Below are 25624 nucleotides of genomic sequence, written 5' to 3'. Positions count from 1 at the left end.
TTTGGTGTTGGAATTGAACTTAGGGCCTCATGCATGCCAAGCAAGTATTCTACCACTGAGCTACCCCAAGACCTTAAAGTGACTCATTTCTAAAGTGGAATTTTACTTAGCCATCCTAAGAGGCGTTTGCATTTTTAGAAGATCAGCTAGAGAGTTTATACCTTGTGGGGATGAATTGGGGACCTATCTCTTCCCCCTTACAGTGTTTATTATTGTTAGCCTGCCCTTCCTCCTCCCTCTTCCCTCCACATTTTCCTGCCCTGCCCCTTTCCTCTAGGAAAATAAATGCAGAAACCTGCTGTGCCCAGTGAGGCACGGTGCCCGCAAGGCTCTAATTCCTCCACCTGGGGGCGTGGCACCACATACAGGAGTGTGCCCAGCAGAGCCCTTACTTATGAAAAGTGTGTTGAGCTTGACCCACTAAGCCATGAGTTGCTGCCCAGAGACATAAAGGAGCTTTTGTATGTCGCTTGCAATTTAGGATCTTTTAATGTTTATTAAGACTAAAGATTTCCTTTATGTAATGTTAGCTTATGTTGCTTTAGGCTTTTTTTATAAGTATAAAGGAATACTTGAGGTACTTGATTTATATGTGTATATGAGATTCTTACTAAGAACTGTCTTCATTTGCTACACACACACACACACACACACACACACACACACGCATATGTAGAGAGAGAGAGATTGAGATACTAAGATTGAGAGAGAAGTTTTATCTGATGTCTAAAATGTCCTAGTTGTTCCAGAATTAGATTGTGGTTAGCTGACCATAATAACAGCTAGTTTTCTACAGCTAAAAATATTGAGGAGAGGATAACACTTAAAGAGTAAAAACCATAACATTGCTAGATATGTAAATACTGAGTGCTAGACTTAGAAATATATGTGGTGTAAAGTTGAAGAACTCTATCAAAGAACTATATGAAACAGTTTCAAGGATATGTTTTCTACACTTGATCTTAGCCAAAAAGCTGAGAAGCAATGGGGATATGTTTTCTTTTAGTGAATATTTTTCGTATGTTATATGAATTTTTACTTCCATAAATTACCATTCTGCCTATGTAGTGTTTTAATCCTTTCTGTTTTTTTCTTTTCATTTTCAGCTTATGGAAAAGTATTTCTAGTTCGTAAAATAAGTGGTCACGATGCTGGAAAGTTGTATGCCATGAAAGTTTTGAAAAAGGCAACAATCGTTCAGAAGGCCAAAACCACAGAGCATACGAGGACAGAGCGACAAGTCCTGGAGCACATTAGGCAGTCGCCGTTTTTGGTGACATTGCACTATGCCTTCCAGACAGAAACCAAACTTCATCTCATCTTAGGTAGGTGTCAGTTGTCATATTTTTTACAAGAACATTTCCCCCCAGGTCTTGAGTTGTAACTCAAAGGGCAACATATTTCAGACCTAGACGAAAGGAAATGTTTCAATTATTGTTCTTCTCTTTCCTTGAACATTATGCATTGCACTCTCCAGTATGCACTCTCCAATATGAAGAGGCTTATGTACTTCTATTTCATACTTCATTGTTAATCATAAGAAACAGTCATCATTATTCCATTGCAAGGAGCTGAATGATGAAGTGGGCGATGATTTCTACTTTAGGAATTCTCAAGAATGTACAGGTTTGGGCTGACAAGGGGACAATTACGGAGACCAATAATGGGGAAAAATAAAAAAGAACACAAAGACTTGTATTCCTAGAGATGTTCTTCATTTTCTGTCGGAAAACCTGTATACAAAGGGAATGGCCACTAATCAGTCAACTTTTCGATCACTCCCTTTTCCCACACAGGCACTTTCTGACTCTGTTCCTTTTCCAGTTGGACTGTCACTCGTGGTCTTTGGAAAAGTACTGAACATACGTTGCCAGATTGCTTTGTAGGAAAGTTGCACCATTTTCTGTTCCTTCAAAAATAAATGGCAGTGCTTCTAGTACTATACTTTGCCATCACTGAATATTTCATTGTCCCTTGCTAAGTTAATTTGTATGTCTGTGTTAATAATTCTCTCCTAAAACTGTAGCAAGGTTTAGATAGGCTAGTTTTTCATCTTGCTCTGGAAGCATGAACTATTTCTTGAGTGCCTGTAGTTGCCCACCCTTCTGCTGAGGTAGCCATAGTATCAGTGACCTCACAGCACGTGACCTCATCTGGAGGCTGCCTGTCCTGAAGTTACGAATCTTGTGTAACCTTGAAGAGTAAGACTGGGACTTGGGTCTGACTCATTCCAAAGTCTGATTTTTATTGGCCAGATATTGCTGCCTCTATTCCTTTATTAGTAGCAATACAAACAAATTTTTCACACAGATTTGGCAATTGTATTAAATGCTCTCATTTGGGAAATTATATTTTCATTTATTGATACCTACATTTGCATTCTCTCTTTCAGCCATGGAGTTACACTTCAGGCTCATTATGAAATGCTTGCTATCAACTAAAAATCCTAGCTCTATCTGTATATCTATATATGGAAAAATCTTTCCTGTCTTGTCCCCATTAATGTTAGCACCTGGTTCCAGTGAATAAATATCATTTGGCCCTTCATTTTTGCCTCTTGTGTATATCTGCTATATATTATTAACTGACCTTTTCCACTCTTTATCAGTGGCCCATAAATAAATAAATACAGAAGCAAGAAAACCCAATTCTGTGCCAGCTCAAGAATTCAGTGTGGACCAGATAGCATAGTCATTTGGTAACAAATGGCAATGCTGTAGAAAGCATGCCCTTCTGCCCACATAGACTTACTTGACACAATTTCTCTTTGTATATGTGCATGGTAGTTGTTTTTCAACTTAAAAGAAGATAACTTTTCAGAAATTTAGAACACAACTTGATTATAAATTGTTTTTCTGCTTTGGTTATTGTTTGCAGCATTCTGATGTGCAGTGAGACATTTTTCCACATACTTTGCTAAACAGTAGCATACAGACCTTGTTTTTTTTTAACGAATGACATATTTAAGAAAGTATTCTGTTACTGCAAAAGTAACGTGCATGTATGTAGAAGATGTAGAAAAGAAAAGAAAAACGTATTTTCATTACCCAGAGTTTACCTTATTATAATAGACCATGACAGAAGATAGTTTGACTTGGAATTTTTCACCTTTAGGATAGTGCAAGAGCAATTAACACATTCTGTAGAAGTCATACTTCACATTTAGTGTTTTGATCTTTTCCCCGGCTAGTGAAATGTAGTCCAGTCTTCTTGATTCTGGGCAGGGGAAATGAGCTGCAGCTCCCAGTTACCTCTACGATCACAACCGAGACTCTTAGTGCACTGTGTTGCTAAGCTGGGATGTTCACTATGTTAGTTATATTGATTGCATTTTCAATTTAGGATATTCTTAACTTACAGTGGGCTTATTGGGATATGACATTGTCATAAGTTGAGTATCTGTATGTTAATAGTATTTATCCCACTAGATATTTTCTTTGTCTGTGTACATGCATGGTTTGTCAAAATGAGTGTTTTGTCCATGTTATTTGTAATTAGTTTTTTTCCAGTTAATGACATCTGCCTTTCTCAGCTAATAAATTTTCATTTCATTGATTCTCCAGTTTTAAAAGTTGTAGCTGTATAGAGCCAGGCATGGTCGCACACTCCTTAATTCCAGCACTTGGGAGGCTGAGGCAGAAGGATTACTGTGAGTTCAAGGTCAGGTTGAACCACAAAGTGAGACTGTGTCTCAAAAAAAAAAAAATGTAGCCATATAACAAAATACAAAAATTTAGTAGGTTAAACAGTTACTTTCTCTGGCCAAGGATTTAACTCAGTGGTGCCACTGCCTGTCTCACAAGCGCAAGGTCCTGAGTTTGATTCCCGGTACCAAAAAAATATTATTTTCTCATAATTTCTGGCATAGCCTGGGCTTACCCACGTGGTGTTCAGCAGGAGAGTTAGCTGGGTTAGAAGGACCAAGGTGGCTTTATTCTCAGACCTGGCAGTTGGTGCTGGCTGTTGGCTGGGCCATCTCACTTCTCTACACACGGCCTCTCATCCTCCAGTACCATAGATGCTTCTTTGTAGCCTGGCAACCTAAGCGCAGCTCATGAAGACTGTTGAGAGTACAAAGGTAGAAGTTGCAAGGCCCCAAGACTGAGTCCTGGAGCCCTCTCAGCCTCCCTGCCAATACCTGACCACCTAGATTCATGTCTTGCGGGGAACTGTAAAGAATTCGTGGCCATCTATCACATAAGCTCATATTCAGTTTTCACTAATGGCCACACAGTTATCCTTTACAACTTATTTTTCTTTTTTCCTTTTTGTTTCTTGGAGGTTTTTTTTAGGGGGGAGGGAGTGGAATCTCACTTATGTTGCCCAGGCTAGTCTCAAACTCCTGCACTCAAGTGAGTTTCATGCATCAGCCTCCCAAGTACTGGGACTGCAGGTGCACACAGCAGTAGCTCCTGGATAACTGGTTTTTGTAAACTAGGAATACTTACTGGTTGTGTCGCTGTCATGTCTTTTAGCTTATTCTTGCCTCTGCTAAGTTCTAATAATTGAGAAGGTAGATCTGAAGGCTTGATAGATTGAAATTAAACATTGCATGCTGGAATATATCACAGGTGCAATTGTATAGTTCATATAATATCAAATTATAAGAAACCTATTATCTATTTGTTCCCAATTAGTAGTACTACATTTAGATTATATAGATGATAGTCTGATCCCTTTACTATAATATTACTTTTTTCCCTTAGAAGTAAAAGTATTCTGTATTGGTGTTTGACACATGATTTTTAAAATAATGTAACATACGGTTATAATTTAACAGAACTTCATATCAATTCATGAAGATCTTTTGATTTTTTTCATTCCTGCATAGTACTCCATTCCATTCCATTAAGTATTTAACTGTTTCCCCATGACTGCATCCTTGGATGGTTGTTTCTAATCTCCCCCCGCCATGGTACTGGGGATTGAATCCGGGGCCTGGCACATGCTAGACAAGTACTCTAGCCCTGAGACCATATCCCCAGCCTCCCCCTCCCTTTTTAAAATTTTATTTTGAGATAGAGTCTTGTTAAGTTGCATAAGCTGGCCTCAAACTTGTGATACTCCTGCCTTAGCCTCCCAAGTATCTGTGATTACAGGTGCACACCACTCTGCCTGCTTTTCTGATGTCATCTTACAATGATACTTCAGTATCTAACTAGAACGTCTATCTGTCATTTTCTACTTGCACAGAAAAAAAAAAAAACCTGTGGGCTTGAATCCTGGAAGGGAATTTTCTGGAATTTTTTACCACCTGTAATTTTGCCAAACATCCTTCCATAGAAGTTATACCATTTTACTCGACTACCACCATTGTCTGAGAGTACGTTTCTCCAAAGAACGTATTGTCAGAGTTCTAGATATTTGCCTGTCTCTTAGATGAGGAGTAGTGTCTTGTTGAGTTAATTTTCTTCCTTTTTTTCTTTCTTTTTTCCTAAGTTAGGCTGATCACCTTTTCATATGATCGGGCTGTTTGTATTGTTCAGGGAATTCTCTATTTGTGATCTTCTCAATTTCTAAGAACCCCTAGAGAGATGAACCATTTGTGATATACATTGTAAATGTTTCCCAGTTTTCTTTTTTAACTTTGATATTTTATCATGTAAAAATTTAAATCTATGTATAATGGAATTTAAAAAATTATTTTCATAGCTTATAGATTTTAGTTATAGTTGAAAGACCTCCTCTACTCTGAGTTCACGAAGGAATTTACTTATTTTTTTTTTTTCTCTTACCACTTGCATGGTTTTATTTTTGCACTGGGCACTTTGCTCAAAGTGAAGTTTTTCTTTGGTTGACATGCACTAAGGATCCAATTTAAATCTTTTTCAGATGGCTAGTTTCCCAACACTATTTAGTAAGAAGTCTGTGTTTATCCTGACTTGAGGTACTGCCTTTTTCTTCTGTGAAATTCTCATATATGTTGGTTCTAATTATTTTGCTCTCCTTTCTGTTTGGTTTGCTGACTCATGTGCCAAGGTCATATTGATTTAATTTGCCAAGGTCCTACAATATTTTTTATTATCCGGCAAGGCCACTTGCTTGTCTTTCATTGTCCTTTTGTGGAAGTTTTTCATATTGATTTATTTTCAACGTGAACTTTTAAATCAAATTCTGTAGTTATGGGAGAAAGAAAACTGGCTAGTGTTTCTTTTCTATTGGGGTGGCTTTAAACTAAACATTAATTTGGGGGAGAACTGCCATTATTAAGGCATTGATTAGCCTGTTCAAGTACATGGTATATCTTCACCTGTTCAAATCTACTCTGAGACCTCTAGGGATTTTTAACATTTTCTTCGTACCCATATCTCTTGTTAAATTAATCTTATATATTCTGTCATTTCTGTCATTCTCTTGCACTGTATCTTCTAGCTGAAAGTTATTAAATTGCGTACATTAAGTTTATATTCTGCTAACTTACTGCATTTTCTTACTTTCCCACAGTGCTGATTTTCTGCCCTGTTCCTGCTCAGCTTGCTCCATGGCATGCTGTTTGAGTATTTGCTTTTTCTTTTCTTTTCTCCTTTGCTGAAGGAGTCGGTCATGGAGGTCTGCAGTCATTCTTGCCATTTTTTAAAGATGTTTTGGGAGCAGTAGTGGAGAGTGAGTCCTAGGCTGCCATCAGCTCCTACTGGTATTCATAGTTCCCTGACTACTTTTGACAGGGTTTTTTCCATTGGGATAAAATACGCTTGGTTGGCACAGGCTTCTCCAAATGATAATTATGATAGTAGTATCTTGCGAGATCCTTACCTGTGACATTTGTTGTTACAGAGTAGATTAGCATTTCTAGAATTTTTTACAGAACTGAGTTTGCATTACTGTTCCCCGTGTGCTTTGTGTTTCCACTCATTTATATTCTATCTGCCATCCTATCAGTGGACAATACTTTTTTCTGACAAGTAAAGAGCCAGATGGTAAATATTGTAGGCTTTACAGGCCTTAAGCTCTCTTTGACCATGGACAAGAATAAAAGAGTAGGCTTGGTGGGGTCCAATAAAATTTTATTCCCAGAAACAGGAATGGACTAGATTTCATTGCCAAACTACACCCATTTGTTGTAAATCCTAATTTTGTTTTTTAAAAAATTTCTACAACATTAAAATCTTTTAAGGTTCTGTTTTAATTTATATCTCATAACGTGGATTTGATGGATTTTTTCCTTTATATTTCTAAGTCCTGTAATATAGAGACCACCTCTCCTTTTATGGCTTTTTCTATAGCTGTATGTAGTTACGGGTGATACAAAAAATATCTTCTCATCCTCTCTCTCTCTCAAAACTCATTTATTTCAACAATCTATTAGTGGTGATTTTGTCAAAACACCATCTGATATATGACTAATAAACTGTCCGATTAATCAGAATTCATCAGACATTAAAGAAACAAATCACAAAGGTATTTATAAAGGTGATGCCAGGGATCACTCTCAATCATGAATGCTGCGCAGTCTCTTAGACAGATCTGTCACCATGAGTCATCCTTTCCATAGAAATTAAAAGATATTTAAGGCATTAAAGTTTCACTTTGGGTTATTAATTTCATCTCAAAAATTGCAAAGGTGATGCTGATTGCTGAGATGGCAACAGAATGGTTACACTACATTGCCCTGCTAATGTTGCAGAACAGACAGTAACTGCAGGAACTTCTTTGCTTTGAAGCATTTCTGAGTAATTCATAAGACAGACAGACATACACACATAGATACATACATGCTCTCTGAGCTTTGCTATGATTTTAATGAGCTGAAAAGTGCCACAAAAGAACAACAACAGAGGGAAGTTCTGAATCAAAGACTGAGATAGAAAAGTTAGCTGACTAGAGATCAGAGTTGGAACTAGGAACTGCAGGTGTTTGGAGAGTGAAAGCAGGAGATGTAGGATTTCTGCCTGTCAGCTCTGTGGCTTTCCCTTCCACTCAGCTGGCACGAGGTTTTGTGAACAAGACTGTGAGGAGGCTCATGCTCTCCCCATGGTTCTCTTGCATCCTCACCTGCAGGTAGTGCAGTGGAGGCTGTTTTCAGGAGTACTTCATTCAGTGTTGCCAGTGGATTTCAGTTCCCCAGTCTGCTGACAGAAGCACATGTACTGCAGGACAGTGGAGAGACTTCTGGGTTTAACATTAAATCAGGTCACATGTGCAGAAGTGTAAGGAGCTGAAACTCTTTTCTACCTGGAAGTAATAATGAGTGTTCATTTTCAACAAAGGGAATTTGTTGTGTTCTTGGTGCTTTAAAATTAGGAATCTCATCACTCATTTTAATAATGCAAGTAGAATAAGTTATTGCCAGTACTTACAAGTGACCTTAAGTCCCCAATCTTTTGTTTTGAAATATAACATTATAAATACTTATTAAAAATAATTTTGATTGAAATCAGATGTCCTTTTTACCCTCATGTTAATCCCATAAGATTCTTAGAATTATGTGAGTTCTTTTGTTTGAGTAAATTTCTAAAATCTTGGAAATTTTGTAGAGATCTTCTATTTGAAATCTAAGTAGTAATTCACTGTTTTAAAAAAACAAAGTTACTAATTTAAAAGCTACTTCTCTGTCTTCTAATCTTCCCACACAGACACAAGAAGACATATATACACATGTACAGTGAGCTGTTCTGTATCTAGAACCAAGTATGATTGAGCATAACAATAGAATGAAATCTTTTTGCTGTTGTTAAATAGATGTATAAAATTAGGTGTCGTTGAAATGAGATACAAATTAAGTCCCTAATATGACAAGAGTGTAAAAGAATTCTGGTAAAATAGGAAGAAATCCTTTAAGGAACAAAAAAGAATCTGGTATGGTAACATTATAATTCTAAAATACTTTGTAAAAGAACATATTGATGCATCACAGTACTAAAATCACTGATCATTGGTAAAAAGACTATTGCTTAAGAAGTAGTAAGATACACACTTCACACAAACTTATAGATGAAGCCCTTTTCCACAGTACATAGCCTAATAGCCATTTTAGAGACAAAGATCCCCTTACAATAATCAATAGTGGGGGAATAAATTATGGATCCTCTGAAAATATTATGACTTAAGTTTCTTTAAGTTTATCAGGTAGGTTTCCTGGAGAATTCTTTGAAATATTGGCCCTTTTGATATAATAGGTTAACTGTACCAAGTTATTGACAATTTGACACGCTACAAATATTTGCCTGCTTATTATGTGTCACGTGCTTCAATCTAGTAACATACCTAGCCCGATTCTTGTCCTTCAGACCTTATATTTTAAAAGAGAAATGGACATTGAAGAAAATAGTACATCATTAAATAATTATTGTTGAAATAAGTACATGTAATGCAAAGGGCACTAAAGAGAGTGTAAGTATAATGAAGAAACCTAAATCTAATCTTGTTTATCAGAGAAGACCTTCTTGGAAAAGTGACATTTAAACTGTAACTACCAGCCGAAATAGTCCTTAGCTGAGCAAACAGAGGAGATAGGGAAGAACACTCCAGAACAGGGATTCACCCAGCGTGTGTGACAACTGGAAAACCGGAAAGTGTGTGGAGCACCCGGGAACTACTAAATAGGCAAAGTTGAATATAGCAAAGAGCTCTGAGCCACCTAGTGGGAAGGTCAGATCATGAAGGGTCTTCAGATCTTATAGTCAGGTGGTTTTGGATTTTAATTCCAGCTTTGTTGCTTACTGACTGATCTTGAGCAAGCCACATATTAGTTAAAGGCACAGTCTACAAATTAGTAAGGTATCAGCCTTTTCTGCATAATAAACTGCTCCCAAATCCAGTGGCTTCATACAGCCATTTTGAGGGGCTCAGTACTTATCTACAGGGGTGATTCTTATGTCAGTCACTTTGCTCCTCTTGAAATATTCTTTCCTTTGATTTCCAAAGAGCAGCTGAAAAGTAATGAGGACTGAAAAGTACTGTATTCAGACTTCAGTAACATAAGATTATTTTTAACCTTAGACTTTGGTGGTGGTGTGGAGGAGGTGTTGGCAAGGTAATACATACTACAGGACACAATCTATAGTGTTATTTTACATTTACCTAAAAAGTCAAAAACAGGAGTGCAAGAGATTAACCTCACACTAGAGGCTCAAAGAATCCAGGCAAGGGCCTGGATCCCACAGCAATGTCCCGCACAAGTCCAGCTAAAGGCTTAGAGTCCAAGGCAGTGTTCTCCACGAGTCCGGCAGGTGGCCTAGAGCCCACAGCAATGTCTCATGCTTGTCCGTGTTGAGGATCTGTACCCGCAAGGCCTGAAGGCCAATGGTGGAAGCCAGAAACCTGCAGCAATGGGGTGAAAGATTTATGCCACCAGGCCAAGGGATCTACATTGGAGCTAGGAAGTGATGCTCACGGTGAAGATCAGAGCTCCCCTGATGAGAACAGCAACCATTCCCAGCGATGGCGCAGCCCCCAGCTCCTCCTCCAATGAGAACAGCTTAGTTCGCATCAGGAAAACCATCCACAGCAAGCTTCTCCTAGAAAATCAACAGCCCATGGTCTTCCCCTCCAGTTCTCTTTTTATGGCTATTGGCAACAATCCTCATATCTTCCACACCCAGACCAGGCTGATTCAGTTCAGCTGAGCATTACAAGTTGACCATTAGTTAATCCGCCACAGGAGGTGAAATTGTACTCACTATAAAGCTTCATTTTTGTGTGCCCTTCCGATGTAGGAGCTTTGAGACATTTTATACCTTTGAGAAATTTACTCTTTTCTCTTCTTACTTATACAGCCTTCTCTCTTTCATCTTACACTTACATTCTCTTGTCCTCCATGAGTAACCCTGTGTGCACAGACACCCTAAATTGTAACCAAGTGTGCTTTGTTCTTTCCTCCTAAGCAAAACCTGCTCTGTAGAGGCTGTTCCTTCCCCACCCCCACCCCCCTTCACAGAAGACCATTCATCTTCATGTTCTGCCCCTTATACTCAACAGTGATGATGGTTAAACGTTTTAAAAAATTATTTCTCCATGGAGCTTTGCTTTTGCTTGACCTTTTCTACGAGTAACCTCCCCTCAGTCCTGTAGTTAACTGACTCCTAGGACACGTGCTTGTCTTTTCAGTGACTTACTCATCAGGATTGGTTTCCCTTTCCTCCAGTTTCCTTCTGTCACCTTCCACAATTTTTGTAGCAATATTGATAACTAATTCAATACCATCCAAACCTCTGACCTCTGTCACCTTGACTTTTACTTCACATTAGCCATTCACAAGTATAGCAGCATAGTAGGCCTTGTCAGTCCAACCAGTCCCACCTCTAAGACCTAATGGTCAGGTTTCTTCTTTGACCACAATCTTGTTTTCCCTTTTTGCACACTCCCCAAGAGTTTCTTTACTTCTCATTGAGCTCAGCCTTTCCTGTTGCTCTTTGCCACATCACTTGGGTTCTATGTTCATCCTTGCTAACCTGCCATGGCGAGTGCTCCTGCTCACCCTCTTATTTCCTCCCCACCTGACACTGCAGTCACTTGGGTTACCATCTGATCTTGATTTCCAATAGCAGTTGCCAACTTTTCCTCATCCATCAACAAAATGTCTCCCGAGTCTGACCTGAAATTCATGCTAACAGTCTCAGCAGAACGTTGTGGAAGGTTAAGCATTTCAATCCTCGTGAACTGTGTATGAGCTTTCCCACCTCCACTACTTCTCAAACCCCCAGTTCCATCACTGTCTTCTTCTCTGAGATGATTTGTCCTACTTCACTGAAAATATATCAAGTCCAGCTATGGCAGACTCACATTTTCTTCTCCTCTCCTTTCTTCTGTACCTTAACATTCTCTGTATCTTGAGACTACCTACTAGACTGACAAAAGTTTAAAATATTGATTATAACAAGTGTTAGAGTGTTTTCTTAAGGCATTAATTCACTGTTGGTGTGGGATATAAATGGCTTCAGCCTTTTTGAAGAAAGTTATCAAAAATTGGCAGCATTTATCAAAATTTAATATGTAAATACATTTTGACTCAACTATTTAAAGAATGAGATCTACCAAGCTGTACCTGCCTGAGTGAAATATATATATATATATTTAAAATTTCTTATTATTGTAAGAATGAGAATGTCAGTGCAAATGAAGGTTGTCTGTAGGCCAGAAAATCCTAGACTCTTGTATCCAGGAACACAAAGGCGAAGGTGGCAAATATTTCTTACTATAATATTTAGATTTTGTGGTACATATTTGCTTTGATATCAGGGAACACTCTTGCTATTTATCACACATTATCACTTTCATTCCTTGCAAGCAACCCTTCAAGAGATGGATTATCATTTTTATGAAGGATGCCCAAGGCCATATGGGTGGCATGGGAGGAACCGTTTAACTTCATTTCTACACACATTTCAGCCCACATATATTGATTTCTTTGGTATATCAGGAAAAACCAGCTTTATTTTTAATAGCGCAAAAAATAGAAATAGTTTTAATGTCAATTTTTGTCTAATGTCTCAATCCTTCCCAATTTATGCTTTATGTTCTATTTAAATTAATCATCCTACCACATAGCCATAAGTGGGACATATCACAGTTTGAAGTCTCCCAGTGACATCCATTTATTTAAAGATGATGTAGTCTCAACTCCATAGTTGAGCTTTCAAAACAATCTGTTCCCAGCCTTAGCCTCCCTGTCCCACCCAGTCTCCTACTGCTGTGCTCCAGCCAACCTAAATAACCTGCACTCTCCTTTGCGATTATCAATTTTCTTCTTTCCCCGTTCTCTACTTGAGTACTAACTTGAATTCAACTCTGGATTTCAATATTTCCTAGCCACAAAACCCTAGATCCTAAATCCCTCAGGCCCTTTGCTATCCCATTTACCTAGAATTGTTTGGCTTAAATGGAATAATATATGTAAAGTGCTTATTTGTAAAGTGATAGTGACCCATCAGTGGTGGCTTTATTAAAATAAAGCCTGGGAAAGAACAAAGTGATGCAGAAAATCTTGTGCTAGGAAGTAGGAAAGTGCAATAAATGAGGGTGATGGGAAAGCTTTCCCTTGTGGAAGAATGCTAACATAGCAAAGGAATAATTGAGAAAATCATCACTTGATGCTAAAATAAGTGATAGTTTGATGAGAAGCAGGATATTTTTATAGTCTCAAGTTATCTTCCCACAATTTGCCAGTTGATTAAAAAAGAAGGAAGACATAGTAACTTTAATGTGGAGAAACATGACAAACCCCACTTGAATTGTTGAAGGCTGATCAGACCCTCAATCATTTGACCAAGGGTCAGGATAAAAAAAAACAAGACAAAATCTTTACCGCATAAAGGGGGCCTTAGGATGGTCACAGCTCTTATCAGGTTAAGACACTGTCTCCTGGAGCTTGCCGCTATTTATTGAACACACAGCTTCTTTTTTTTTTTTTTTTGGTACTGGGGATTGAACTCGGGACCTTGCGCTTGCAAGGCAGGCGCCAGAACCACTGAGCTAAATCCCCAGCCCACACACAGCTTCTTGAACAGGTGAAGGGCAGTGCAGGGAACAGTGGGGTCGATAACACAGTCTTGAGCAGGGCCCTATCAACAAGGGAATGAGACATTTTAGCAGAACAGCTCATTGATTAGTGAGAAATTTGTTTTTTCCCATAGATTAATTTTTGCTTCTACAGAAATTTTGTGTACAAGTCATGTTGTCCTTAGCTGCAATATTTTTCCATCCAAGATGTCACGGTGTCACAGGTCATTGAGTCCTCCACTGTGACCAGTGGTGTGGAGACTTGTTCCTTTCCCACACACCAACTGCTGGCTCTTCGGGCAGCCATTGTGGGCTAATAGGCAGACACAGACTTTTAATATGAAAAGCCAATCTATAAATTTGTACATAGGGAGGGGAGGGGGGCTAACGGGGAAGGAATGTGATAAAATAAAGTAAAATTTATTTAAAAAGAAATAAAAGCAAATTCTTACCTCCTGTTAAAAAAATTTTTAAAAATAAATTTGCAGCTTGCTCAAGGTGGTCTCCATTGTTGAATGACTGACTCTGTATTAATGATGTGATCCAAATTAATACCATTGCTGGGAAAATGAATGTCCATAGTTTCTGATATGGCCTAAGAAAGATAACATCATTTCAACTGGTATTTATTCCAGGAATTTATGTGTATCTAATCCTGAGAAAACACATAACCCACATTGCGGGTTGCTCCACACAATTTCAGGCCTGTTCTCTTCAAAGATATCTAGATCAAGAAAGACAGGGGCCGGGGATTTAGCTCAGTGGTTTCACCGCCTGCTGCGCGAGCATAAGGACCCAAGTTCGATCCCCGGTACCAAAACAAACAAACAAAAAAAGAAAGACAAAATGTTTCATAAAAAATACACATGATTTCTAATGTATTTTGTGATCTTGAGCTAGATCCTGGACTGGAAAAAAGTAGCTACAAAGAGCATTATTAGGCAGATGACAAAATTGGAGTTAGGAATATAGATTAGATAATAGTATTTTTAGAATAGTTAAAGGTTCTGATATTGATAATTATATGCAGTTATGTGAGAGAATGTCTTAGGCGATACCTCAGTGAAATATTTAGGAGTAGGAAGCTTTTCTAAGTTAAAAATTGTATCAGGATAAGTTTTTTTAAAAAGTAAGAAGTCCTCAGGGAAGGCATTGTGACTTAGGAGGCATTTCTTCCATAGGGCTTCATTTAGGAGCCACTGTGTAAAGTAACGGACGGTTTTCACCAACCTTCCGAGACTGAAGGCAGCGACAGTTTCACATCACTCTTCAGGCTTCCTGCTGGAGTCCTGTGGAGCAAGATGACAGAGTACACTTTTTCCAAAACAGTGACATCCAAATTTGTAGCTTTCTGTTGCCTTGTCCAAAACCATAAGTAGTATATTTTAAAAAGATGTGTAGATTACTGTTTGTCCTTTATATGTATTATTTCTCGTATCTGAACATTTGGTGATATTTGGTCTGTAGACAATTTGAGGTCCTCATCTGTGACAAGAACCATGACCGTAGGCCTCCTCTGTTGCCAAATTCAGATCCATCTGCTTTCACAGAGAGGTGGGTTGAAACAACCTCTTAGAAAAAATTAAAGAGATTTTTGCAAGGTTGTGGATATTCCTGCCAAGTCCTTTTTAAAAGAAAACATCCCTGGTTCCATTACTATAAGACATTAATTGCTGCTTTTAAGTTCTCTGCTATAAAATCTGTCAGTGATAATTTTAGCTTTGCACATTCTAAAAAAAGGTTTAGATTCATTGTTTACTGTGGCCACTAAACAAAACATAACAGAAGCAACTCAGTATGATACCCATAGACTATCTGCTTTTGACTTCATGACATTCTGATGAGCTTTCCAAATTTTAATTGGGCAAAGTCCCTATAATAGTAAGATTGTATGACCAAATGTACAGAATTATTGGCTTTATGTCATTTAAATGGCAGGACAGCATAGTTGCCTGAAACTAGTTTTCTTGGCTCTAATTAGCAAAGCCAGCTGCCTGAGAGGGCTGCTACTACTAAGCAGCAATAAAGCCCCATCAGAAGGGGGAAAAGAGCAAGTCTCCAATGGCATACGAAATCACTGTCTTTGGAGTCAGACTGTTCATGTTCGTTATCCTTGATCTTGTTATTATTAAGAATGTTCACCCTTGGATAATTTATTTAACCTTTTCAAGATTCAGTTTCTTCTGGCAATTCTGATATTTTCTCTGGAAATATATTATTATTTTAACAGCACCTACTTCATAACATTGTTTATGAGAATCATATTTATCATACCTAAATAGAGCAGGCACAAGACAGTTGCCTGGTAGCTCTAGTTATTATTCTTTGTGTAACCTCAAAAGTAGTGGGCTATGTTAGATTCGTATTTTAAAGCATAGCGCAAACCCTTGTTCACTACACCACTGGATTCTTCTCTTTCCAGAGTCCTTTCCCACTGCCCTTGACCCTCTAGGGTTTTATTAAGATCCTGCTTCTATTCAGATATCAGTTACCTAGAGTGTATATTGACAATACTGCTCAGTTCCTTTTCGTTGAGTCTCCACAGAGGCAAAAAGCTGAAGGTACATAAATAAAAAACTGAGCAATCTCATGCTATTTCTGACAGTCTCCCTATAGTAAAGAGAATAAAAACAACATTGGCTTCCAACTTATGGAAGAAATTGGCAGAGACTTGAGAAGGAATTTCCAGAAACCTAGTGGATCCATAATTTTGTCAAAAGTTATTTCCGGTAGATGAGTTGGTATGGATCTAGAGCCCATTAGACAGATTGGACCTTAAATAATTCTAGCAGTAGGCAGTTTTCACTCAGGTAGTTTATTCAGCCTAAGCTTTTTAATAGTCTTTTATGTGAAGAAATATAATTTATGCTTAGTTGGAACAGGGCAGGTGTCTAAAAGTGTTGGGGAGAGACTTCCTTGACTTATGAAGCTAACAAGACTCATCCTCTCAATGTCCATGAAGATCTGGCTGCTCCTGGTGCCACTGACTATTACTGTGTCACTGGTGACTCGCTCAGAATCTGCCTGCATTCCTGATTCTGATGGCCTCTTTTAAGAGAAAAAAACCTTCCCTCTAGCCATCATCATCTCTTTCCTTGTTTATTGCAGGTGATCTTTCTACTTCCATCGTTTTTATTCTCAACGGAGCACCCAGAGCCTTAGATCCTATAAAATGAAAGTCATATATCACTCCCTAGAACCCTCCAAAAAGCATTCATTTCATTCAGAATAAATGATGGGCCTCTGTGTTGCATAGCTCCAAAGGTCTCTGCTTATAGAGACTGACAGAATGGCTACAAGTTGTGGAAAGAGGGATCCTGAAAAGAAAGGAATTAGTGAATGAATGGAAGGACAGTCTAAGTATCCCACACATAGCAATACCTGGAAGGCTCACCAGCTCCTCACCTCAGGGAAGTTAGAGTTTGAAGTTAAATTCTTCCCAAAGTACATGGACTTGGTAAATACAAGAGTTTCATCAAAATTCTAGAAGAGCCATGCAATAAGAACCACATCTTCAGAATCCAATAGTTGATGATTACAATTTAACCAGTAGAATGAAACAGGAAACCATGAATTCATTCAGATATAAATAAATAAATCAAATGTTTGATGAGGGTTAGGATTGGTACATGGTTCGAAACTACCTCTCCAAAATTACTTCTTGATTACAAAGGTAGGGGTGGGGATGTAGCTCAGTGGTGCCGTGCCTGCCTGGCAAGCGCAAGGTCTTGAGTTCAATCCCCAGTACAAAAAAAAAAAAATTACAAAGGTAAAGAAGCCAAGTAGACATCACCCAAATGATCAACGCACTTGTGCCACTTGAGAGGATGCCACAGGAACAGTGTAATTTTCCTACCCAAGCTGTACATATGAACATGGTGGTGGAGTTACATAAGACAAACTCAAATTGTGAGATAATCTATAGATCAAGCCTGTAATCTAAGTGTCAAAGTTACAGAAATTCAGAAAAGATTGAGGAATTGTTACAAGTTAAAATAGATATCTCAAGTAAAGTAACATTTCATTCGGAATTGGATCATATGCAGAGACAACTTGAGAAACTTGAATTCAGGACTGAGAAATAAATGGTAACAATAGATTAATGTTAATTTCTGATTTTCAAATGATTATGTTGTGCAAAATACAAATGAAAGGATACATGAATGATGGGTCATCGAGTTGGTGACTTAAATGGTTCATGAAAAAAGTCCTGTGTATTACAGTTACAACTTTTCTGTTTACAGAGAGGTGATTGATATGATATTGTTTCAGAATAAAAACCAAAAAGTTGTATTTCTATATAATATCAAACAACTACAAAATGAAATTTAAAGTATCCTTTACAATATATTTTTTAAAAACATAAAATCCTTGGGAATAAATTTACCCTGTAAATTAGAATATATTGCTGAGTGAAATTGAAAAAAGCCTGCCTATTGGAGAGATACACCATATTTGTGGTTAGAAAACTCAATATTATTAAAATGCCGGTGCTATGGTTTAGATCTTAAGTGTTTCCCAAAGGCTCGTATATTGAAGGCTTAGTCCTCACCTTAATGGTACTAAAAGATAGTGGAAACTTTAAGGAGAGGTTGGAGACTGGAGGTCGTTAGGCCATGCCCTTGAAGAGGATATTGGGACCCTGACCCCTCCTCTTCTTCTCTTTCACTCCCAGTTACCATTAGGTAGGTGAGCAGCTTGCCCCACCATGCTCTCCTTGCCATGATGTGCTTCCTCACCACAAGCTCAAAAGCAGTGAGTCAAAAAATAAACCTTTCCTCCTTATGAGTTGATTATCTTAGGTATTTGTCACAGTGATGGGAAGCTGCCTAACCCAGTTCTCCCCAAACTGAACTACAGATGCAAAATTGTCTAAATCAAAAATCTAAGCAGGTTTTTTCTGGTAGATATTAAAGAGCTGACTCTAATTCCTATATAAATACAGAGGAACTTGGACAGCGCCATGTAATTCTTTGAAAAGAAGGGATATGGAAGTCTTAAACTATCTCATATAAAAATTAGGTACATCTTTATAATAATTAAGGTAATATGACAGTATAATATGACATAGACCAAGGGGATAAAATAAAGACTCCAGATATAGACCACACAATGTGATCATTTGATTTTTGATAAATATGCCCAAGAAATTCAGTGGTGAAACAAATCTCATCAGATTGTCCTGAAACGATTAAATATGTATGTATACAACTAGATAATATGGAAGAAAGTGAATCTCAGCCTATACTTAACTCTATAAACAGATATTTATTTAAAACACCTAGATGTAAAAATTAAAAGTATAAATCTTTGAGAAGAAATCATAGGACAGCCGGGCATGGCGGCACATGCCTGTGATCCCAGCTGCTCAGGAGGCTAAGGCAGAAGGATCACCCATTCAGACTAGCTTGGGTAATTTAGTGAGGCCTTGTCTCAAAATTTTAAAAGGACTGAAAAGAGTAGTAGAGTGTTTGTCTAGCATGTACAACACCAGGGTTCAATACCCAGAAAGCTCCCTCCAAGAAAAAAGAAAAGAAAAATATGAGAAACCTTTGGATTCCTCAAGCACTAATGAAAGTGGGGAGGGAAATTGGATTTAATCCAAATTAAACATTTTCTGCTCATCAAGAAATACCTTTAAGAGAATTAAAAGTCAAGCAACAAAATCAGATATTTGCCATATATGCACCTGACAAAGGACTTGTGTCCAAATTATAAAAGAATGACTTCAAATTAATAATTAAGAAGGAAAAACAGACTGCACTTCTGAAATGGTATTGTGAGGAGCTCTGTGGACCTGCTCTGCAACAAAACAGCCATAACTAATGAAAGTTCCAGTGGACCTGTGACTCATGAATTCGATCAGTTCCCAAGGGCTGGTTGTAACTAAGTCAATACAGCTGAGATCTGGATGTTTACCCAGATAACAAGAGGCAGATGAATCTTCCATTAACCTAATTAACCCAAGTTGTTTGAATGTCAGGCCTGTCTTAACTTGAGGGTCCACTGTACTTATAAAAACAATCATTAAAAGTCTCTGAAGTTCTAAGGGCAGGCATACGGCCAACAAAGAAACATATACTCAAGAAAATCTAACAAACTCTTAAACACCAGGAACTAGTGTAGGTAGCACTGGAGCCATGATTGCCCCACACTCCCCGTGACAGAACTGCTGATCAGGTGTGTGTGGCCAGGAAGAAAGGGCTTTTCTCTTCCCTCAAATCCCAGGTGAGCGGTACAGGATCTCATCAAGAGAGAAAGACCTAGCATTTTTTATCCACCCCAGATCTGAGTTATAGTGGCTAAATTCCTGTTAGGTGAGCTGAGAGGTTGGGGGCTTCCTTCCTCCATTCAGCCTCCATTCATAGGGCAGAAGCTCTATCCATTGCCTCTCAGGCTGAGAATATGGAGCTCTGATTGTTCCCACTCCACTCTATTTGTAGGGCAGGTTCCACACTAGTAGGCAGAAGCCGAAAAGCCCAGAGACTGCTACCATCGTGTACCATCTTGCTGATAAAGCAAAAATGTTTCTCCTGCAGAAATGGGCCAGTCTTCAGCTCTAGAGCAATAGCTCAGAGATTTTCCCCCCCAGGGATGTGGTTCATAAGAGAGATCTGAAGCTAACAACAAAAGAACTGATTGTATGTGGAAAAGTTCTTACCTATGCAGGTGCTTTTTTGGGGAAAAAAATTTTGATGGTAAGCAATTAAGAAGGGGCAGGTACTTCATTAGACCAGTAAGTTAAATTGTTAGGTGTAGGCAAATATGAAGAGTCTTTCTGGGATTAAACAAACCTCAAACTCTGGTCTCAAACTACTGCAGCAGAGACCTGAGCTTATTGAATGGGACTGTGGAGTAATTTATGGCTTCAGCGTCTCCTTGGAAAGAATAGAGCAATCAGCCTGCAATTAGTGGAGCCTAGCAGCTGTTTGTAATACCAGCGGAGGCAGACAGCTTTACCAGTCTGGGAAAGAGTGAAAAGGCCCTGCTAAAATCACTGTACAAATAGTCAAGGCTTTTCTTTCTGAAGAGCAGTATTGAAAGCTTTACAGTGCAGATAAAATAGACTTCACTAAAATAACCAAGTAGAGTTATTAAATGAAGGAAGCATAACAATAAAAACAAGCCAGGAGTCGGGGTAGGGGGTAGAAATCAGATCATAACTGAATTTCCAGTGGGTACTAGGAAGAATAATATTACAAATTATAACTATGGACTTTCTCTCCTTTCTTCTTTCATCTTCTTTGAAAGACAAAATTATATAAAGTAATAAAACAATGTCATTAGGTTTTGCAATGTGTAGTCCTCCCTTGATGTCCATGAGGGTTGGTTCTAACACATCCTCACCTCCTTGTGGACCAGAAGACATGAATGCATGCTCAGATCCCCTGAATACAGTGGTTTAGTTTTGTTCTTGGAATAAGCTGTGGGCTGCTTGTTGCTTTAGGCCAATATCTGAGAGGTGAGAATTGGAAGAAATTAGGTTTTTTCAAGAGCAAACATCTTGAAAGATGGAGGGACCATTGACCTCAAAGCTCCATTTTGGGGAATTCAGGAGCACGGAGGGCTTTTATAGGGAGGGAAAGGTCCAGTGAACAGTGGGCAGAAAGGCTATATGTAGGAGGTGACATTTATAGCATGTGTCTCCTTTTGTCTTCTTTGGCCAGAACATCTCAATTGACCTCAATCTCCTCGGTCCAGTTCCTGTATTTTACATATTACTTTTCTGCACATTAGACCTTAGAGCAATTTACATGCTTTGTGTTAATCCATGCACTGAACTAAATGTGGAGGAGAACATTTTAAAGATTATCAGATTTCTGGATTCTGTAAACCTCAAAAAAGATTATTTAAGGGCCGGGGATTTAACTCAGTGGTTCCACCGCCTGCCTTGCAAGTACAAGGACCCAAGTTCAATCCCTAGTACCGAAAAGATTATTTAAAAATTAACATTGTAATTTGGAATTAGGGGCCGAGGGGAGGGGGACATAATCCTTTCAGAAAACCAGGGAAGGCCACAGCCTTGCAGAAAGGTAAAGGAAGGGGAGGTTAAACTAAGCTTGCCAAGAATATCCCCCAAAGGAGCTGCCCTATTACAATATTTGGATATAATCTATGCACATCCTACTGTATACTTTAAATTATCTCTAAATTACAGTACCTAATACAATATAGATGCTATGTAAATAGTTGTTGTACAGTATTATTTAAGGAATAATACCAAGAAAAAGACATCTCTACATATTCAATATGGGCGCAGATCACCCCCACCCCCCCAGGATATTTTCAGTCTGCTTTCGGTTAAATCCATGGATGTGAACCCATAGATGCAGAGTGACAACTGTATATGTTGTGCTGTGTCTAACATTAATAGCACAAAAGGTGAGGAGATAAAGCTCTATAGGAGTAGTTTTCCTATATATTATTGGAATTAAGTTCATATGAATCATGTGTTCTTTCTAAATTAATATTATAGTAAGTGGTAGAACAACCACTAAGCAAATAACTCATGAAAACTTGCTTAAGAAATTAAAATGTGCTACAAAATATTCACTTAATGAAAAATAAAGGAGTAAAGGAAGAATAGAGGTACAAAAAGGAAGACAAGTCAAGCTATAATCAATAATAACCATGTCAGCTTTCTTGTAGTTGCTGTTTACATGATTTATTCTTTTCCCTTTCAATCTATAGATCCAAATATACAAATAGATTGAACATTTCATGATAAAAGATCTAACCTATCGGGAAGATATAATGATTTTAAACATAAATGCACCTAACAACATAGACCCAAAAGTCATGAAACAAAAACTGAAATGGATAAATAGGCAATTCAACAGGAATATCTCACTCTGAGTAAAGTATAAGGACAGCTAAGGTTATGATCAACAAAAAAGTCAAAGACTTCAGCATCACTGTAAACCACCTAGATATAATCAATATATATAGAACTCTAAACAACAGTAGATTACATATTTTTCTTAAGTGCATATAGAACATTCTCTAGGATATACCATATACCAGACCATTAAAAAATTCAATAAATCCAAGAATATTAAAATTGTAAAAATATTCTTCAACCATAATGGAATGAGATTAAAAATCAATAGTAAAAGAAAATTTGTGAAATTCACAACTATGTGCAAATTAAACAATATACTCCTATATAAACAGTATGTCAAATAAATAAGAAATCAAAACAATACTTCGATGAGAGAAAAGGCATACTCAAATTTTTTGGGATCCTGCTAAAGCAGTGCTTAGTGGGAAATTTATAGCTAATTGCCTAAATTTAAAAAAAAGATGCTAAACCTTGAAGCCAATTTTTTACTTTTAAAATAGAAGACTCAACTTGGTAAGAGCATGAATGAAAGAGAAGACCTTCCTACTGACCTTGTAGAATTAAAAAAGGCTCACAAGAGGGTATCATGAGCAATTGTATAACAACATAGGTGGTTGTTATAAGGTTATTTCATGTTAGATAACTTACATAATCTAAGGAAATTCCTAGAAAGGCATGAGCTATTAGAACTGACTTAAAAAATACAAATTCTGAATAGACCATAACAAGAGATTGAACTACTACTATGACAACTACTACTACTACTACTACTGACATTCCCCTTTTAACTACTGAGTTCTGTTCCTGTGATTAGGTCGTTAAATGAATTGGTCGCTAAATAAGGAATTGTATATAGTATGTACATTACATTATTCAGAACAAAGAAACAGTCAAAAGAAATGCCAACCTAATGACTTTGCTTTTATTTGCATAACTCTTACATGCAGTACTGTAATGTATAACAACATAAATATATAGCATTCTACATACAGTAAAATCAGCAAAAATTACAGTACTGTGTAAACAAAGTGTACTGCACAAAAAAAGACACTGAGGCTCTATAAACAGGACATACAGAACTGTAAAAATAAAAAAAAGGGACAAGTTGTATGTTCAAGCAGCAGGTCATAAATCCAAATAGTCATTAAACAGATAGGTCATTAAATGAGGAATATCTGCATTATTTCCACTACTACTTATTTAAAAAATTGTGAAGATCCAAGGCCCAGTATCTTCACAAGCAAATGTTGCCAAACACTTAAAAATTAATAGCAATTCTTTATAAATTCTTTCCAAAAATAGAAGAGGAAGTATTTCTCAACTTACCCTATGAGGCCAGTATTGCTTCAGTAGCAAAACCAGACAAGAACATCAAAACTGCAGATCAGTATCTCTTAGGGATGTAAATGCAAAAATCCTCAATACATTATATAAAACAGAATCCAACAACAAATAAAAAATTATATACCATGGCGAAGAGAGATTTATCCCAGAAATGCAAGGTTAGTTTAACAACTAAAAATGAATCAATTTAATTTATTATATCAGCAGAAGAAAAGACAAAAACCAATATAATCCTCTCTATGGACATAGGAAAAAAAGCATTTGACAAAAAAATCAGCATTCCTTCATGATAAAAAACACTGAACAAAATAGAAGGGACTTCACTTGACAGAAGCTTCCATAAAAAACCAGTTAACGTAAGACTTAACTGTGACAGATTGAATACTTCCCCCTCTAAAATTAGGAGCAGGAAAAGAATATCTACCTTTACTGCTTTATCCAACGTGGCAGGCAAGAAAAAGTCACAAAAGGCCTTCAGTTGGAAAGGAAGAAGAAAAAATATCTAAGATGACACAATTTTGTAAATATAGAAAGTCCACTAAAAAAAATACTACTAGAATAAACAAAGTCAGGAAAGGTGCAACATATAAGGTCCGCATGTTGAGTCAACTAAATTTTTGTGCAATTGCAATGAACAATCTGAAAATGAAATTAAGAAAATAATTCCATTTACTTTAGAATAAAAAAGAATGAAACAAAAGAAGTATAAAAAACATTGAAAGAATAAAATATTTAAATAAATTGGAAAGACATCCTATCTTTATGGATCAAAAAACTCAATATTTTTAGGATGTCATTAATCCCTAAGTTAATCTGTAGCTTTAATACAGCCTTTCTCAAAAGTTCAACTTGTATTTGTGTAGAAATTGACAAGGTGATCCTAAATTTCATATGGAAAATCAAAGGTCTAGAGTAACTAAAACTGTTTTGAAAAGTAAGACTAAAGATTCACACTTCCTGATTTCAAAATTTACTCAAAGCTATAGTAATGAAGTGTGACACTGGTGTATGAATAACCTTTAGATCAATATGGATCAGTGGAATAGAATTAAGAATCCAGAAATCCTCACATCTACCATAAACTGATTTTTTTTTTTTTCACAAGAGTGACAATGAAGAACAGGCTTTTCAACCAGCAGTGCTGGAACAACTGAATAGCTACATACAAAAAATGTGTTACTTCACAATAAACAAAAATTAACTCAAAATGGATTCGACTAAGGGTCAGAGCTGCAACTATCAAAGTCTTAGAAGAAAATATTGAAATAAAATTTTGTGAGATTGGTTTTGAATTCTTTGATATGATGCCCAAAGCACAAGCAGCTAACAAAAAGGTAGAAAATGGGAATTTCTGAAGTGTGGTGGGTGATGAAAATGTTCTGCAAGTTGATTTTGGTGATGATTGCAGAACTCTGAATAAACTAAAAACCATTGAATTTTACACTTCAAGTGGCAAGTGAATGTGTTTGGAATACATGCATTTTCTGTTTTAAGTCACTTTCCTTTTGCTGGGACAAAATACCCAACAACTGCAACTCACAGGAGAGGTTTGTTTTGGCTCATGGTTTCAGTCCTTGGTCACCTGGCTCCAAGACAGAAATAGGGTGGCAGAGGGCGTGCTGGAGGAGAAGGTACTCACCTCCCCGCTCCAGCCTGGAAACAGAGCAAAGGGCGGAGCCAAGGATAAGAATACGCCTTCCAGGTCCTGTCCCAGTGACGCCCCTCTGACCAGGTCCCATCTCTTCACGGCCCCGTCAGCGGATAAATCCACTCATGAGTATAGCACCCCCATGACCCAGTCACCTTCCAAGTACATGAGACTTTGGGGGACATTTTAGATTTACACCAGTAAACCATAACGTACGCTTTTCAGGTTTTTTCAGGAGAAAAGCTTTAAACTTATTTGTAACTTTTCTAGATGTAAATTATTTCTCTTACACAGATGTATGGTAATGTAACAATGGTTAGTCTCTGAAATTTTTTTTTGCAAAATGTTTATTA

At 37.5% G+C, this 25624-nt stretch overlaps 1 protein-coding gene across 4 annotated transcripts in view; it reads left to right on the top strand.

The window, feature by feature from the left end:
* The window catches only part of Rps6ka5 (ribosomal protein S6 kinase A5), a 270771-nt gene that overhangs the window by 170545 nt on the left and 74602 nt on the right, over positions 1-25624 (top strand). For all 4 annotated transcript variants that reach the window (XM_087195482.1, XM_087195480.1, XM_087195481.1 and 1 more), the window contains one exon: positions 1107-1325. In XM_087195482.1, coding sequence (XP_087051608.1) covers positions 1107-1325 — 219 coding nt within the window. The remainder of the gene's footprint in view (positions 1-1106; positions 1326-25624) is intronic.

Source organism: Heterocephalus glaber, unplaced genomic scaffold (assembly GCF_053883595.1).
Source record: "Heterocephalus glaber isolate CG9 unplaced genomic scaffold, H.glaber_assembly_v1.0 deba00001608, whole genome shotgun sequence".
NCBI lineage: Eukaryota > Metazoa > Chordata > Mammalia > Rodentia > Bathyergidae > Heterocephalus > Heterocephalus glaber.
Note: the sequence above shows the minus strand (reverse complement) of the source record. Positions and strands in the feature narration are given on the sequence as shown.